The 19,275-nt window shown below is 45.8% G+C and overlaps 1 protein-coding gene across 1 annotated transcript in view; it reads right to left on the minus strand.

The window, feature by feature from the left end:
- The window catches only part of adgra1b (adhesion G protein-coupled receptor A1b), a 182,217-nt gene that overhangs the window by 29,994 nt on the left and 132,948 nt on the right, over nucleotides 1-19,275 (minus strand). The window contains exon 15 of the mRNA XM_084562352.1: nucleotides 4,094-4,221. Within this exon, the coding sequence (XP_084418478.1) occupies nucleotides 4,094-4,221 (128 nt within the window). The remainder of the gene's footprint in view (nucleotides 1-4,093; nucleotides 4,222-19,275) is intronic.

A 19,275-nucleotide genomic window follows, 5' to 3' on the forward strand; every position in this document is an offset into this window, starting at 1 on the left:
TCTCCCAAAATGGAGAAGCCCCGGCTGCACGTGAGCCAACTGTAGATGAAGCAGAGGCTCGGCAGTGAACCGCGAGGCCGGGCTTCGCTGCTCTGCGCAAGAGGAGGAAGAATTAAAGCTGCTGTTTTAGATGCTTCCGCTGCGGCCCAGGTACTGAACCCCATCCAGCAGAGAGGCCGTAAATCAGGCCGCCTCCTGGACGCCCTGGAATGGGGGTTTTCATAGGCTCTGCACTGGGCTTTCATTGGGTCAAGTACATTAACCTGGCAACCCGCCACGTCCCTATCTCCCAGAGGGTAGGGGGAATAAAACTGTCCTCACTCTGCATGTGCTCCCACCGCCCCACACCCACAGCTCAAACAAATGTAGGTGGCAATAAAGTTACGGACAGAGTAATATGACACATTGTACGATGAGTTGTTTCAGCCGAGACTTTTGATTTGCGGCTGACACGTTCAAAACAGCCCTGTAAACCACGAGCTTTTACCACGAGTAAACTGTTTTTGGTGAGACTGGTTGTATGCCAGTACAGTACAAGTACAAGTACCGACGATGCAAAATGTGATTAGCCTACAGGAAAGTAAACGGGAAATTACTCTGGCTCCAGCACTATATGCATGTATGTTATCAGTGTTTTCACAGAATCATGACTGTGAACTGTTAGTTGCATTCAAAGGGTTGTGTGTTCAAAGATACGACACCTCAGAGTTTTTCCTTCGCTCATGCATCATACATCACTATAGCGCCCATAGTCACACGCTATGTCTTGGGTTATCTTGCTGAGAGAGACAGAACCAGTAAAACCAAACCAAAAAAAAACATATCGAATGCGTATATTTTGTGGATGCGATAGCGAGGTGAAGTGAGAAATTCCAACATGCACATTACACGCAGAGTCTATCTGGAGACACCCTCTCGTGTTTTCTGCCTATTTAACACGAAGTCCCAGCACTTCACGGCCTGGATACTGTCAGTCAGAGAGAGTGATACTACACAACTAAAGTGTTACTAAACAGAGATGGGTTTTAGTGCTGGGGAGTGCCTGGAGGGAGGTGCGGAGGAGGAGGAGGAGGAGGAGGAGGAGGAGGAGGTGTTGGAGTTTGTTAATGTGAGCGCCGCTGAAAGAAAAATCCTCTGCGTGTGACAGATACCACAAAAGCTCCGGCTTCATATCTTAAATATGTGCTTGTTCTCACTCTAGTTTGGACCGGAATGGACGTTTTCCTGCTCTTTAAAGCACTCTGGTGATGAATGAGTGCTTTCAGTCGATTACCACCAGGTCCCAGGCATGTGGAAACTATTTAAACACTACACTCTGAACCTGAAAACCTGGATGTGCAAGAACTTCAGAGTAATGGACCCTTTCCTTCTCACAGCAGACATGTTGACTCGTCGCAGTAAGAACAGGAGTGTTAATGTCGGCTGCACAAAGGAAAGGTCCTGCTGTTGTGCATGCTTAATTTATACTCAAAGGCTTAAATGGGCATTTTTAATTTCACTTGTGCTTTTCCTACTGTGGCAAATCAGTATATCTGCCACGCAAAAGGTACACCAGTCAGGCATAACATTATGACCACCTTCCTAACATTCCTAACATGTGTACTGTTTTTGTGTGTGTGCCTGTGTCAGACTGGGGATGGCTGCTGCCATCAAGGAGTGTCATTGCTACGGGATGGGGGTGCCTGAACTGGGTTAGGGTTACATCCCAGACATGCACATGAAAGCTAACGTTTCCCAGCAGAACATTGTACGGCCACAAGACAGTCAAATGTTATTTACTTCATAATGTTGTGGCTGATCAGTGTATATGTTGCACTTTATCCAGGTTTCTAATCCTGCCCTGCTATGTCTAAAGGTATGGAGGCGCCGTGTGGTACGGCAGGCATGCATTTCTCCATGCCAGTAAGTAGAGCTAACATAACTAAATTGTGTTCCTGCATAACAAATACATGTGCTTGTCCACTACGCATCAATAACAGTCACATATAAATTATCATAACTAGATAATTTACATCATATGTATAGTTTTTTTTTTTTCATCAGATTTGCTTGTGGTGCAGAGAGAAAATATACCAGATGCAGAAACTGCCCAACTGTTCAAACACGAGCCAAGGAAGGGAGCAGCAGTTTGTCTGAACGCACCATAAGTCACTACAAAAATTAACGACTGAAGCGAGGGGGGGGGGGGGGGGGGGGGGGGCTGTGGTTAAAAAAGCAGCTTTGGGACCATAAGGTCAGTGGTTCCATGCCCGTGGCTGAGGTACCTGCCTTGAGCAAGCACCTAAAATAAAAAAAAAAACTGCTCCCTGGACGCCATGCATGGCTGCCCGCTGCTGCAAGTGTGCTCGCTTTGGATGGGTTACATGCTGAGAACAAATACCGTGTACGCAGGTACGCAGGTACGCAGGTACACACACACACACACACACACACCCACACCCACACACACACACACACACACACACACACACACACACACACAAGTAAAGCTGATCTGATTTGAAATGTTCAGGAACAAAGGCCTGTTATGATTAAGAAATGAAATTACTATATTGATCCCACATGTGGGAAATTATTTTTCTGCATTTGACTCATCTATTCATTCACACAGAACAAATTATATGAATACACATCTACCAAATATGAAAAAAGACACGCATACGTCTTTCCGATCTTCCACTGGGCGTGTGCAGTGGTGTCTGAGACGCGTTATATTTCATTTAAATCAATAATCCCGCTCTTCTGCAACTGCTGCAACTTTCACCATTTCCTTCAAATATCAGTCCTGCAGCGCTAGATGACAGTGAGTGATGCTGCTGTTCGGGGGACCCAGATGCTGTCATCGCTGTCTGACTGCAGAAGGGACACATCCGCCACATCCGTCCCGAGTGTCACAGACAGACATAAACCTGCTATCCTCCTGCGCTTTTGCACACTTTCTTCAGATTTCCACTTTTGTCCCAGCAAGGAAGGAAGGAAAACATAAATAAAAATAAAAATAAAAGTGCGTCTGAGAATATACCCGTTAACTATGTTATTCTACAGATGAGACAATCTTTCACTGAAAATGTGACATTTGAGATATTTCCGAGTTTCTTCATATTAAAATGGATGGAAGCCTATTACAATAATATCACATTAATGCCACAGACAGAATAAAGTGACTGATGCTCTATGACAGCAAGAGAGGATGGATTGGGATGCTGAAATTATATGCCAGTCAGCCTCTTTCCCTGCTTTAAAAACAGCATCCGCTGCAGATGAGGCTAAAACACGATGCATGCTTACGCCCTTATGGAATAAAAAGACAGAACGTGGCCCGAGAGCTCCTTGAAATCCGTGCATTTCTGCTCCGACCGTCCCAAACATACAAACATTTGTGTTATATCCTCTTAGTCAGACAGGGTGTGGAACTTTACACAAGCCTGAAGTGTCTGACTCACACCAGAGTCAGCCCTGGATCTATGACAGAGGGGTCAAAAACAACCACGCAGTGCTGTGCAAGTTCACGCTGAACAAGAACTAGTTCAAAGTTCAGTTCACACAGATAGAAGTGAACGAGTTCAAGCTCATAGTTCATATTTTTTAATCTTGAACTAAGTCCAAGATGAACAGTTTGCGTACATTTATTTTTTTTTAATGAGCAGCTTCGAGCTATTCTTGTTCAATTTTTTTCACCAGGATCTGGTTTTTTTGGAATAACTATTGACTGTATATACTAGGAAATAACTCAAATAACCGTTTGTGTGGATCAGCTGCTTCTGCGGTGCTGGAGGTGGCTTCTCTTTGAGCTGCACCAGCCACGCTGTACGCCATAAATCGCACGTTGTCTGACAGCTGTTGTAAAACTTTTTGTTCTTTTTTTTATTCCTTAAAGGGGGGCGAACATCGTTATTTCCCTCCAGATTGAAGGAAACTCACGTCTACGCTTACATTTGGAAAAATGATGCAAGATTACACAAGAGTCTGCATGAGCGTCCACGTTTAGAAGTCAAGTTAACGGCTGTGACTTCAAATTAATACGCAACAGGCGGATTGGGACAAGAACACGAACGTGTGCTTCAACAGAATCAAGGCGGCGACTGGTTCTTACCTGTGGTGCACTATGTACGTGATGATGGAGGCGAAGAGGCAGAGCAACATGACCGCCGTGCAGGCATACACGACCGGGTGCAAAAACTCCCCAGGGTATGGGGGGAAAGACAGCACCTTCTTCAGATCCTGAGGCAGAACAAGGGAGAGAGAAACACGGAGATCAGACAAACGTAATCACAAACACATTATCATTAAAAGCGAGCAAGAGCAGAGCCTGTGCAGGGGCAACGCTTCCAAAAAAAACCCACTCAAAGACCGAGATGATGAGCTCCACATATGCACAGGCACAGTATACTGTGCAGATGAGATATCGAAGCAAAATGCAAATGAATGTCAAGGAAATATCTCCGGGTTAAGAGCGCTGTCCAAATCAGCATAAAAGAGTAACAACCCTGTCGAGTGAATACTCTTCCCCCTTGCATTTACATTTTGCATTTCAGGCTTGTAGCTGACACTCTTAGCCGGCGCCAGTCAATGCAACAATAGCTAAGCTGCCTAGTCTGCCAAAATCAAAAGCAAAACAGAAACGGGTAGGAGCCAGGCAAACAGAATAAAACGAAAACAAACTTAAGTCGCTTTTTGTGTCTCTAAATGACACATTACCGACAGATGCTCATTAAGCTCTTATCAACATCACAGTGGGTATGTTTGGTAATTTCTTGCACATGAATTCAGCTTTTGTGCGTGACTGCTACAGCTTAAAACTCTCCGAGCACATCCCACTTTTTAATACCCCCACGTATCTTCGTATCTGTTTAGGTCTGCCGTCTGAGGAGATAAAACAGGCCGTTGTGAAACTCTCTCCCCGTGCACTCGACCACCCTCGCTCCATGCCACGGGCACCGGGCGGTGACGTCACGACTCGGGCTCCATCACGGCGACGCGGCTAAATAAAGCGCACCTCATCTCCATAACCCCGCCAGCTCAGTGTGAGTTTGTGTCTGCGAGACTGATCCACATACACGCTGTCTGACTCCATCATTGTCTCGGCGAGTAGCCGAGTGGGGATATTCTCTCTCGCCGCGTCTATCTGGAGGGCTGATAGGCCTGTCGGGGGCTGCGAGGGGTCGTGATCTGCAACTGAGCATTTACAAGTGCGGTTGTAAAGTTGCGGCCCGAGCTGAAATTAAATATCGGGCGACACAAGACTGGAGAGATGTAGATGCTCCGGATAGATGCTCATAACCCTAATCAGTCTAATGGAGCCTTTCCTGTGTCTTTCAGGAGGAAAATGGGCTGATACATCATACACCAATGAGGCATAACATTATGACCACTGACAGGACCTGGCATTCATTGGTGTGGATGTTACTTAGACATGTACCACCCACCTAGACCAGACCAGGCACCCCCACCCCATAGCAATAACACTCCTTGATGGCAGCAGCCATCCCCAGCAGGATGCAGCCCACAGCCTCCAAATTCCCCAGATCCCAAAATGATCAAGTATCTGTGGGATGATCCACAGAGGCCCCTCCCCTTAACCCACATAACCCAAAGGCCCCTACGTGGTGGTAAAGGTCATAATGTTATGCCTGATGGGTGTATGTGGTATCAATTGTGATGCATTGAATTTCTTTTGCCACCCATCCATGATATAAACCGAAATAACCATCCACCATCAATACCAATAATGAACGCCCATTCATTCATCCAAACATTATGTACTGTTTGCTCCTTACAACCAGCTCCCACCCGCTGAGGCATGGACCTATAAAACCTCTGAAGGGTCCCTGCAGCATCTGGAATCAAGACATTAGCAACAGATCCTTGGAGTTGCTCCACATCAGACTGGTTCCAACACATCCCCCAACACCCTGTCGGTGGTTTATGGTTTGGCCCTGCTCACCACGGGTAACATGGAGCAGCTCAGGAGTCTTGTTTTAGAGATGCCCCCTCCTGTCCTGGTCCTTAAAGGCTGCAATTTCTCCTGCATCCATCACATTCAGCAACCAAATATTAACTTAATCCAGAACTTGACATGCACCAGTTGGACAGCAATGGCTCCTTTAACCAGACACGTACTTGTTAAACTTTGGTTTCTGCACATGAAAAGAAATATAATAAATAGTAATACCAATAATAAAGTAAGCAATGGAGTAAACAGTGTCTTCATCTGCTCTCAAGTAAATGCTAGCATGCATGAATAATTAACTTCTGCTAATTTCCAGAGTTCTCTATTCAAAACAGTCAGCTGGAGACATTAGAAATGTCAGCTGGAAAAGGCGCCTTGAAACAACTCATGGAGTTATTGCCAGCTAGCTGGCTGCCGCTGATAAAAGTCTGCGGGTTGTCATCTCAGTCAAGAAAAAAAATGGACCGTTCCCAGCGAGAAGTGATGCCAGCGTTTGTCTGAAATGATGGACCGCTACTTTCGAAAATGACATGAAAAGAATTTCATGCTGGTGAATCTGCCGGAGCCACTATTTTAAAAGATGTGTGTGTGTTATTGTGGCAGCCTGACCGAAAGTAGAAACAGTGACTAAGCGGGGATGGGTTTAGCATGCCCTCTGGCTGTGGGATAAACCTGAGCATCTAGAGGGAAAGCTGCAAAGACACGGGGAGGAACAAAGGAACAGCAGGCAAGAACAAATCACTAGACAGGTCCTAGGCAGGTGGTAAAACCTGCAATGACTAGTTATAGGCTAATGGTAAATCAGTCACGGATGGAAATCTTTTCAGCAGCTAAATGCTTCATGCTCACTAGCGATAAGCTATAGCATGTGCTAAGCATGTAGCACACGGGTGGATTATAAGAAAACAGCTATGTGACTCTTCGGACTGATGAGGGTGAGACAAAACTTGGAAAAACTTGGAAAATGATGGAAGAAAGCATCATTGTGATCCTGAAAAACACAGACATATGTGATTTGGCAGCTTGTAGCCGGGACGGAAATAACATAAGGCCGAGATGGAGGAGAAGCTTGAGAGAAGTCCTGCAATTAGACCTGTGCGATGAAATGTACCATCATTTGTGGACACGGTACCACACAGACAGATGAAAGATACTCTTACAAAGAGTTAAGGAGAGTTGTAAACAGCTTCACAGAGTCGGCCATTGCAGTTTTACAGGTTACAGAAACATCTTCTGATGCATCATCGGTGTCGTTTCCTGGACTCATGGGGTGTTTTGGGGTCTTGCAACAGGCACCCTCCTCCGTTGCGACCCGACCGATGCTCATCAGACCCCGGCCCGTGTCCAAGTGGCGTACTACTGCCCCCACTGCTCTCCCCTCTTCAACCAGAACCATCTGGATGCTTTCTCTGCAGCCTCTGCATTGTTGCTTATGGCTCTTATTGGCATAACAGGTGCCAACCGATATTATTACGTTTGAATATTTCCTCAGAGCGATGTCATGGAAGGACAATGAAATCTGATGTTAATTACAGCTCTGTGAATCAATACTGGTGGGAGGAAGAAAATGGCCCGAAGCATCAGAATTAATGCTGAAATTATGCTGTTTTGTCCTTAAAGAGCAAATAGCACAGGAGTTTAGGTCATAAAACGCAAACTCGTGCAAACGTTTCTTTGGGAAAACACTCACTGCATTGGTAAAAACCCGCTCGACCATATTGAGGCGATTCTGAGCGCCGCACGGCGAGCGACGGCCGCTCCAGTTAAATGCTTTAGTTGTGAGGGAGGAAGTCAAACACTCTCGCAGGACACATCATCATCATTGCCGGGCTTATTGGCTGCATGTCAGTCTCTTCCCTCCAGAGTGTTAAACCATTTCTCATCCCAACAAATAAAGCTCACCAGCCCACAGCTGGTGTGCTGGGTCATGCGTCTTCTTACCAAATAGCAGCATCATTCATATTTAGCACACGAGCAGTGACTGGATTGTGGACTGAAACTGAACCAATCACTGTCAACGGAGTTAGATTTTCAATTTCAAAACATTACAAACACCTTGTAGCTGTTGCATTTTAAGAATATATACAATTTAATTATTGACAGATTTAATTGATGCATCATCTACCATCTTTCCAAGGTTTCTGGATTTCTATTAATTCCTCAGTTTAATTTGAAAGCATCATCGTGACACAGTAGCGCCCATTAACACCACGGCCAAAAATCACGCCACTCTAGCGTGCATGCTGGCCTTTCTGACTGTGCTCAGTTTATTAACATTTCACAGTTCACGCACACGATACTTGAAACGCATTTAGAATTAGTGCTATGCAAATTGGACACTGATTAAAAGCCTAAAAGCCCTGCAAAAAAAAAAAGGTAGAACGCACCGTTCCCGGGATCCAGGTGAACCATGAGAGCCTAACATCGCCATCCCTGCTGAGCTGTTGACAGAGCAGCTTAAAACAGGCATGACTAAATGTGCACAACCAGCCGAGGTCCTGGAATCTGAACCATGGGACGGGACCAAAGGGCCAACCGAAGCCCAGATTCACTGCTGCAGCAGATGTTCAGTTTCAGTGATGAGCAAATGCATTGTTTTTAAAAAATAGAGCAAATAGTTATTTTTGCTAGCATTACAGCAAGTTGCATCAATTTGAAAATAGAGCTGGAATAATAATTCATTAATTGGTCTGCAGTGAATTTATCTGAAGAAATTTTGATAATCTATTAATCACTGTTTCAAATATCTACAAAATGATTTGGTTATTCTCGCGGAAATATTGCGGTTGCTTCTTAATTAAAGTTGTGATATCAATTTAATATGTAAAAACCTTCAAGAGCCGGTGGAGAGATGTGGGAATACAAAATAAAGAGGTAATATTTCAAGCAAAAGTGCTGGTGAACTGGGCAACTCCAGATAAAGAAGGCCAGCGGTAGCCTGAAGCCTTGAGGAGAAGAAGAAGAAGAAGAAGGCAGGCACGGAGAAGTAGACCGGCTGAAAGTGAATGAGTAACAACCCTCCTTGAACAACTACAATAGAGGTACCCTTGAGCGAGGTGCCGAACAGCTGCTCGGTGGCTAACGGTGGAGGAACTGCCATTTTATGGGGCGGCGTGCAGCGTAGTATGAAAGCCAAGGAGGGCAGAGCTGAACGTGCACGGTCAGCAGAACCTCCTCCAGACAAATAAAGGTTAAAAAAGACCTTACAGCAGGCAGAGCTGGGGGGGAGGAAGGAGAAAAATCGCGGGGAACAAAGGAAGAAGGATGAAGGGAGGCTGTCCCTTTCAACGGATGAATCGGCCCGGAGAAAAATGGCGAGACGGGCTACAGGGCGCCCTGAACAAATTGTTCATACGGCTCCTTGAAGCAGTGTTTGTGCTCCTGGGGTGATGTGGGCCAAACTGCAGAAGCACATTCTGAAGTGAGGACCTGAGTGTGATGAATGCACAATATATATACACAGAACATACTATATATAAACCCAATACTGACTCGGGAACCATATTTTCACCTCTGTCCTTTTCTCTCCACATCGACCAATCAGCCACAACATTACAACCACTGACAGGAGAAGTGAATAACACTGAACATCTTCTGAGAGTGCAATACAACCAGCTCCCACCCGCTGAGGCATGGACCCATAAAACCTTTGAAGGGTCCCTGCAGCATCTGGAGTCAAGACATTAGCAACAGATCCTTGGAGTTGCTCCACATCAGACTGGTTCCAACGCATCCCCCAACACCCTGCCGCTGGTTTATGGTTTGTCCCTCCTCACCGCGGGTGACACGGAGCAGCTCAGGAGTCTTGCTGTTTTAGAGATGCCCCCAACCCGGTCGTATAGTACAACCCTAGTCAAAGTTGTCCTGGTCCTTAAAGCTTGCAATTTCTCCTGCATCCAACACATTAATTCGGTGAGAGTCGGGGTAGACCCTGGACAGGTCTCCAGTCTATCGCAGGGCTAACATAGAGAGACAGACAACCATTCACACTCACACCTACGACCAGTTTAGAATCACCAATGAACCTAGCGAGCATGTCTTTGGACGGTGGAGGAAGCCAGGGTACCCAGAGAGAAGCCATGCTAACCATCACACCACTATGCTGCCCGCCTCCAAATTCCCTAGATCCCAAAATGATTAAGTATCTGTGGGATGATCCACAGAGGCCCCTCCCCTCAAAGGTCCCCCACTAACAACATTTTGCTGCCAGACACCACAGGACACCCTCAAAAGGCCCATGTCCATACTCTGATGGGTCACAACTGTTTTGGAGGCACAAGGGAGACCTACACAATATTAGATAGGTGGTCATAATGTTATGCCTGAGTGTTCAAGCTATGTATAGATCTTTCTGAGCTGTGCAGCAGATAAACACAAAAGTTGCAATTCCCATGTTAACCTGGTTGTCATGATGACTGTCAGGCTATTGTCGTAGCTCGCACTGTGCTCTGAACAACTCTTGTATTTTTCTCTCTCAGAAATGCAGAATTTCAGCTCGAGGTAGCAGCAGCCACCTTCAAATGTGCTTCCTCCACTCCAGTTATTACCATTATTGCTATCATATCACGGCGCAGCACTGCGGCCGCTTTATTACCGTGTTTGTGCTGCGGGGCAGAGTGACCTGCCCTCCGACAGCGCAATTCATTAAAGCCTGACAACTATATTAGCATACAGGGCAGCTGAGCTTAGCCCGCTCTGGATTAGCACTGGCATGTTTGGTCTAAACACGCCCTCACTTTCCTGTAGTCTCGGCAGCTAAACCGGCCCCTGATCCCCTGTTTGTGTTGGAGTTACAGCTTTAATCCAGGATCCACCGTCCCCGTGCCAAAATCAGATTACCAGAGTCAATTAAACTTGATCCATAATCTCGCGGTGGGTGCAAGGTTATTAAGCCCTGCAACATAAAATGGGACAAGTGCAAAGCTGATCTGTGAGGACTTACAAGCTGACAGGTTATAATGATGGAGTGCACAACTGGTAGAACGTATAAGCAAATAATTCCCATATTCTGCAAATTTAATGTATGTTGTTTTTTTTTTATTATTGGTGAAATTGAGGCCAGTCTATGATACATGTCCTCGCAAATGTCTTTCCGTGTTATCTGCGTAATCACACTGGTGCACGCAAGGATGAACACACAATGTGGGAGAGAGGGAAGGGGAAGCGAGTGAGAGAGAAAAAACAAAACAAAACAAAATTAAAATCCTCTGGTGAACAGCCCGCGGGCTCCCAGCTCCCATCCAGCACTGTACTTTATCATCCTTGAGTGGCCGCGCCAACGCTGGAACAGAACCCGGAGTGCGCGTGCAAATCAAACCCATGGCTATAGTGGATAACAGAGAGAGACAGGTCTGGACAGGGACGGAATAACCTCCCGGACCCTGTTGGGGGGGGGGGGGGGGGGGGGGGCAGTCACGCGCCATTAATGCGGATCATCAGCGTTTCGGTGCTACCTTGTGGCTGTCACTCAGCTCGTAGCTTTGAGATTACGCTCGTAATCAGCGCCTCGCCCGGCGAACGCGCAACGGCGGAGGCAAACAAGGCCCACTGTGAAACGAGTAATCAAATAACATGGAATCAAGCGCACATCCATCAAATCAACGAGCATTATGAGCTGATGAGGAACCTTGTTCGGAATGAAAGATGAAGCAGCCCCTCTAGATGAGCACCGCCATTTGATGCGCGAACATATCGCTCGTGCAGTATTTATCTCCTCAAACATCAAGGGGGTATTGTTCCATTAGCATTAATTTCTCTAGAGCCTCAGATTAGAAGTGTTGTATTTAGCTTTAGGCTATTCTAATTCCTATACAGAAGTTATTGTAATCGCTGTTCTGTGGAGATATTGAAACCGTGACTATCAAATAAATGAGCTTGTGCACCGCTCAACCTTGCAAAAAGAGTACAAGCTCATAATTCACTGTAGGCAAACCCCCCCTCGACAACCGGAACAAAGAAATGTGAATTCTCAAGTCTGCAGCAAACACTATGAATCAATACGAACAAATGTGAAAGCAGGGAGAAGACTGCTTTTTAATACAGGGCAGAGACAGTGGAATGACTCTAATAGCTTTTCTATTGGAGCTTTTATTTATCCAGGGAAGATTTTGCCTCCTTTTAGTCTCATGAAGTGACACACATTGGCTAGCTAGCGCACACGACCCAATCTGACCACAGGCTGACTGATGGTTAAATAGCTCCAGTGCATTGAGGGATTTAAAGGGCCAGTGTTTGCCTTGGCTCCTGCAATGCTTCCCCTCCCTCCATGTGTGGCGCCTGCTCCTGCTCCAGCTCCACATGTGGCTGGCACACCTGAGGCGCATCCATTCATAAAGCCCTGCAGTACACAAACCCCCGTTCGTCCATCAGTCTTCACCGGATTGTTTTCGACTAGCTGTTCAGTCATCGGTCAGCCAGCTCACACCGCGCCTCGCACGGTTTTCAGGCCCCCTGCCTGCCCACTCACCGCCAGCCCTAACCTTCAGCCGACTCTGAACAAACTTTATCATTTTCACCATTTGTCTGCTCACTGTGAATAATCTACCGTAAACCATTTGAGTCCTACTCAGTCTAAAGTCAGACATAACTGCTTAGAATAAACCATTCCCACCGATTCACAGCGAGATGGCCTGAACAGGCAAACCGAACCAGTGGTTCTAGAGAGGACCTTTCACATTTTTACACTGAAGTAGTATCCACATCATGTTTTCTGCATGTTTACAAGAGGAGTTTGACATGAAAGGTATTCAGTTGGTTGCAGTCTGGAAATTTGCAGCAAGATACCACTAAATTGTACAGAGTGGTCCTTTAAATGTCCTCTCAAAGGCTTATACACTGATCAGGCATACCGCCATGACACCTTCTAATATTGTGTAGGTCTCCCTTGTGCCTCCAAAACAGTTCTCATCAGAGAATGGACATGGGCCTTCTGAGGGTGTCCTGTGGTGTCTGGCTACAGAATGCTGATAGTGGGGGGGGCTTTGAGGGGAGGGGCCTCTGTGGATCATCCCACAAATACTTGATCAGTTTGGGATCTAGTGAATTTGGAGGCCAGGTCAACACCTTGTGCTGTTCTTCATGTTTTTTTAGTTTCTGTGTTTCTACAGCAGTCATCCCCTGCATCTTTCAGGGGAGTGTCATTGCTATGGGGTGGGGGTGTCTGGTCTGGTCTAGGTGGGTGCTACATGTCTAAGTAACATCCACACCAATGAATGCCAGGTCCAAAAATTTCCCAGCAGAACACTTAATTGTCACAAGATGGTTAATGTTATTTGCTTCTCCTGTCAGTGGTTTTAATGTTGTGGCTGATCGGTGTATACCATATGGTCAGATCTGAATCCAAGATTCAAATAAAACAACTAAAACTAAGAAACACACCGCAGTCCAAATTTTGTTGCATGATTAAACTCTATTACGTCAAATACTTAGCTGCAACCTCTCTAAGCTCTAATCTAGGTTTCTAGACATTAAGTCAATGCAAATTTGTTGCATGAACGCAAGAAAAGCAACGTAAAACTACTTGACAAAAAGTTAAGGGACATCAAAAAATGGCACGAGTATTATTGATTGATCAATTAATGGCACATAAAATACAGAAAAGAGACAAAAAAGCCTGTGTGAACACATAGCACCAGTTCTTGGTACACTTACAGTTCTTGATACTTGGCAGGTAAGTATTCAGTACATATACTGCATATAAAGTTCATTTGCGGACTATCCAAGTATGTTCCATTTCTTCATGTAATCCCAGACTGACATGGCAGCGACAGACTTTGTGAGGCCCAAACCACTTGGAGGATGTTTGAGGAGAAGCCGATGCATGATGCTGGGACAGTCGGGGCTCTCCCTCATGGTATAACAGACAAGAACCTAAGCATCGGAACTCTTTGTCCTTTAGAAAAACGAAGCACCTGCTCACAGTTGCAAAGGATTATTCTAAAATAAAACACAGAATAACACAGAACCTTCTGAAAGAGACAGAACGCATCGCGTTGAACACTTAACAGATCTTTTCACCTCAAACCATTTTATAGTGGACCTCTCATTTACAGTGGCACAGCAATGGCAGGAAAGCCGCCATTCGAGGCTCTGACCTGACCTGACTACCAGGAGCAGTGTCTGACTCAACAGCACTTTGATATGTGGACAGAAGGAGACAGGGATTAAACCACCCACCCTGCGATTAACCAACGACCTGTTGTATGTGACAGCCACAGCAAAGTATTACCCCTTAAATCTGTCAAATCTATGAACAAAAAAGACTTTGCGGCAAAGGGCAGTTGTTGTATGATCACGACTAATATTATTTGATGCGTGCGTTACCACACACATTGTATATATTTACTGTGTTGAGTGGAATCAGGGCACAGAAAGTGTCTGTTTGGCAGTATGGAATGTGTCACAAGCTTGCAAAAGCCTATTAACTAAAAGTAAGGGGAGCAGAGAGGTTTTAAATATTCGTTAATCCAGATAACGAGCCTAGAACTGCATACAAATTGGCACCAGGCAAAGAAACTCAACCCTAGTTCTAAGCTGAGGCTTTTCATTGGATTCCAGCCGCAAGCCTGCACCTCCACACTCGCGAGAAAGCCCTTCTATCTGCTCGGCGAACATGAATCAATAAAAATAAATCTGAGAGAAGATTGCTTTAAAATGTAGAGCAAAGAGGCTGGAATGAGACTAACCTTCTTTTTCATTTTAAAGTGAATGTATGAGCAAGCCTCAAACTCCGCTCCCCAGCCTGTCTTTCATCGCCTTTGTACGTGTGTGTGTGTGTGTGTGTGTGTGTGTGTGTGTGTGTGTGTGTGTGTGTGTGTGAGAGAGAGAGAGAGAGATGTGGTTGGTAGGTGTTGTCTGAGAGGGGTGACTCATCTCTCCCAACTGCTACACACTACAGAACGCTCAGCGGATGCCGCTCTACGTCGGCTCACATGCGTACGCACTCGTCGGCACATGAATGCACACACAGAGGGCAAACTGCGGCACACACACACATGTCAGAACCGCCTCGGCCCCTCACGCACACACTGCTCACGTTCATGACTCCCCGAGACGCCGTGCTGCTCGGCACACCGAGCGGGAGCATGCGTCAGCCCGGTCTGCACCTCGGCCCGTCGCAGGTCAATACGTTTGTACCAAAACATGCCATTTCTCCTCCTGTAACAATGGTACGAGAATAGGGCAGGGCTCCACAGGTTCTGCTCTGTTAGCACTTAAAGACGGCGCAGAGGTGACACCGCCAACCCAGCCTCTGCAAACAGCCTCTCTAACAGACTGCACCGCTCTCCGGCGACGCAGGTCTCAGCCGGTAAATAAGCTTAGGTGTGCCTGTGTGGTTCTTAGCAGTGCAGCGCTGCAGCATTTACAGAGGTCTCTTGCAAGCACACACACTGTTACCGTCCACCATTTTGCCGTTTCTCTGTCTCCACCACGGACCTTTAACATCCCTTTTTATCGCCAGCTGACAACATAAAAGCAACCGTGCAATGCTGGGCACTTGGTAACGCCCGATTCCATTGTCATAGAAACCAGGTTGTTGCCACAGCCGAAATGCACCTCTGCAGGGGTCTTACTTGCCTCGGTCTCCCCGGAAAAAAATAAACGCTTTCAAAATTAATGACCTCGATGTGCCGCTGCGCTCGGTGCGGTCAGAAAAGTGATAGTGCTAGACTGCTGCTGCCATGTGCTCTAAATGAGGTGGCTTCGGGCCCCCTGAGACAGAGATGCCGAGAAAGAAGGGAGGTAAGGGGCACTCATGAATGAATGCAGTCAGCTGTGCAAAGAATGCATGCATGAAGAATATGTTGTGCGATGCATCTACCAGAAAAAAAAAAGAAAACGCTTGTAGCAGGGACAATGACGAAAAAGCAGTGACAGAGAAGATAAGGAGGTGAAGAATAACAGCATTATATAGACAAAACCCACAGAGACGGATGGAGAGAGAAGAGCAGATAGGTACACCATTAGCTCTTCAGTCCAGGAAAGTACTGCATGTCTCACTCTTGGTCTCTCTCCCGTTCCCTGTATCCCCCCACCGCAATGCAATTTCCATCCATTTTTGATTACAGATTGCTCACGGTGATCTCAGCCCAGTTCCATTTTGCCATCTGACAGTCGTGCTATCTGTGCCACTTAGACCTAAGTGGACGCTCCATCTCCTACCGCTGGCAATTTACATGTTTGCATCTCGTTACAGCCATTTGTAAAGGCAAAGGCAGAGCGTCGGGACAGTGAATGAGGAGGGAATTTCAGGGCCCAGATTAGTTTTCACCTTTGATACCAGAGCGCATCTGTCACCCGCCGGAATGGGATTTCGGAGAGGGGATTTTTTTTTTTTTTGTTTTTTTTTGAGCGAGCCATGAGGTTGAAGCGCGGCTACACAAAGGCCCGTCTTCGGGTGTATAATTCACTCTGACATAGATACTTTCACACGTATCCACACAGTCCCAAACACGCAAGCTCAAAACATGATGTATACGAAACATGTGAGGACACGATCCCGCTGCACGTGGCAGATAAACCCAATGGAAAATGTTTTCCTTTTAAAACGATCTCTCTTGCCATCCATCAAGCTAACGTCGTTGTGTTTCATCCAGACTACCTGGTCAGTCATTGTCCGATGAGGCCGCCCAGCTGAGACCTTGGGCAATTTGAAGAGCTAACACTGGAACAGTCACATGTTTTATTAAGGCCACTTCACTGGATTCTTTCCTTAGGATTCCAGTAATGTAATATTAATTGGACTTCTTACATCAGCGTAGCATGGGCTTTATCAAAACTATAGCTGGGCACCAGAAAGGAGAATGAATTTGATTTTCAACCCGTCGTTTTAATATTTTACGAAATAATAAACAGTACAATTAGCCTGGTTAGCTCGGTGCAAAGAACAGGTATATATGGAAAACACAACCTGTTTCAAATAAATTATGTACAATAAACCACATTATTCACCGATCAGGCATAACATTATGACCACCTTCCTAATATTGTGTAGGTCTCCCTTGTGCCTCCAAAACAGTTGTGACTCATCAGAGAATGGACATGGGCCTTCTGAGGGTGTCCTGTGGTGTCTGGCAACAGAATGATGTTAGTGGGGGTGCCTTTGAGGGGAGGGGCCTCTGTGGATCATCCCACAAATAGTGGGATCTAGTAAATTTGGAGGCCAGGTCACCACCTTGAGCTGTTTTTCAGTTTTTGTGTTTTTACAACAGTCATCTCCGTGCGAGTGTCATTGCTATGGGGTGGGGGTGGCTGATCTGGTCTAGGTGGGTGCTACATGTCTAAGTAACATCCACTCCAAAGAATGCCAGGTCATAAAAGTTTCCCAGCTGAACATTGTATTGTTACAAGATGGAGGGGGTTATTTGCTTCTCCTGTCAGTGGTTTTAATGGTGTGGCTGATTGGTTTATACCATATTGTCAGATCTGAATCCAATATTCAAATAAAACAACTAAGAAACACACCGCAGTCCAAATGTTGTTGCATGATGACACTCTTCAACTTTCAGACTTGTGTACTGCAGATGTTTGCATGTCCTTTTCTGCTCAGGCACCTCCAGTTCAGTTCAGTTCAGTTCAGTGTGTTTATGGGTGTAAATGTAGGCGAGGAGCCTTCACGTTGAGGAAAGGTAGATGAACTAGAGACGTGTGCAAGGAGGCAGGACTATGAGAAGCCTGGAGAGTTTTGCAGACAACTTATTTATGCAAGAGGAGAATCCAAGTCAGTCACTGAGACTGTCGTTCAACTCCAGGCATTACTTTCACCGGTCACTTCCTCCCAGGAGACAGTTATATGAATATATATACAGTATAGCTTGGTATATCCAGTTCATTTTGATTACAAGTCTTCATCTTTTACTTTGAAATAAGTCATTGGTTTCCTTTTGAACACATTTTTCCAAAAACTAGATTTACTCTTATGGACGGTTTAAGCTTCTGCGACAATTTGGCGCCACATGCACCTCCCCAGAAATGCAACTACTCGATGCGGCGATGCAGAGCGCAAGAGCTGTGATTGGTCCGCTTGGTAGTAACGTGTTTCCACTTTAGTATTTCCGGCTGCTTCTCAATCTCATCTCGTCTCATCTCATAATTTTCTAATCGATTGTTTTGGATCAATAAAGATAGAACATTGAGGAAAGGTTAACTGAGCAGGTTCGGAGATACAAACGTTTATAGGCAAAATGAACAAAAATGAACCCTTCTGGCGTTTGGGTGGCGTTTTCACAGAGCGAGCCAGACTGACGTGTGCACAGGTATAAATGGCTCACACCAGCGTAGGCTATGTGCGTAGATTAAGGCGTCTATGTCCTGCAGTACCTTAAGTGAGCCTTAAGTTATCCCTTTTCTTCAGTGTTTTCCTCTATGCTACTTTTCTTAGATGAGCTTTTTTCATTCTCTATTTTCTTCTGTCTCGTGTGTCGAACATATCTCCTCCCTTCCCCCTTCCCTTCCTCGTCTAGGTGGAAAACGATCGGTCTACAGCACTCTCTCCCCGCTACACAGATCCCAACCATATTGTCAATTCCTATCCTCAAGCTGTGCATCGCGTTCCCTCCGTAACACTGTTACAACTCTGTCTTCATTTTTAATAGATATTTTTCTGTTGTTGCACACAGCTGTCCAAGGTGGGGGAACAGACTCTTTGAACAGAGTCTCCTGAGGTTTCTTCCATATTTTTTTTTTTCCCCTATGTGCTGAGGGTATTTGAGGAGTTATACCTTGTTGCTATCTCGGGTCTATGAAGCCCCGTGAGACTACGTGCCCCTCATTTTTTTTGTGACAGCGCAACAACCGGTGTTAAGACAAGCGGTACTTAAGACGCTGTGTAATTTCCAGACCTTGAAATTTGCTTTACGCATCTGTGTGGTATTTTTGGAGCCGAGCACAGGGAGAATGGAGAACAGGTGGGAGGAGAGACACACACACAGGTGGGAGGTTCATTCAGATGGGGTAACACAACGCGAGCTGCTGATATTTTTCCGGCGTCGTAGACTTTGGGTTCAGAGTAGTCGCCTCAGAGGCGTGTTCATTCGCTGGGTATTGGTTTGGTGATTTTATCAACAAGGAAAAAACGAATACATTTACAGAATATTCTTTAAAATGTTCTTAACCTATTTTAATCTGTCAATCCCCAAGTCAGTAGATTTCTTTATTGCTGCCTTCAAATTGAACCCGTGAGCTTGTGATTACAACATGGGACGCCATGCACACTAAATGCTTGGCATCCAAGTCGTAAATGCAGTTGTAAATCGGCGACTGTTGGCATCTAGAAGCCACGAGGATACTGCGAGATGAGCGAGTGAGGAAGGTACGAACGGGAAACT

The sequence above is a fragment of the Chelon labrosus genome (assembly GCF_963514085.1).
Source record: "Chelon labrosus genome assembly, chromosome: 15".
NCBI lineage: Eukaryota > Metazoa > Chordata > Actinopteri > Mugiliformes > Mugilidae > Chelon > Chelon labrosus.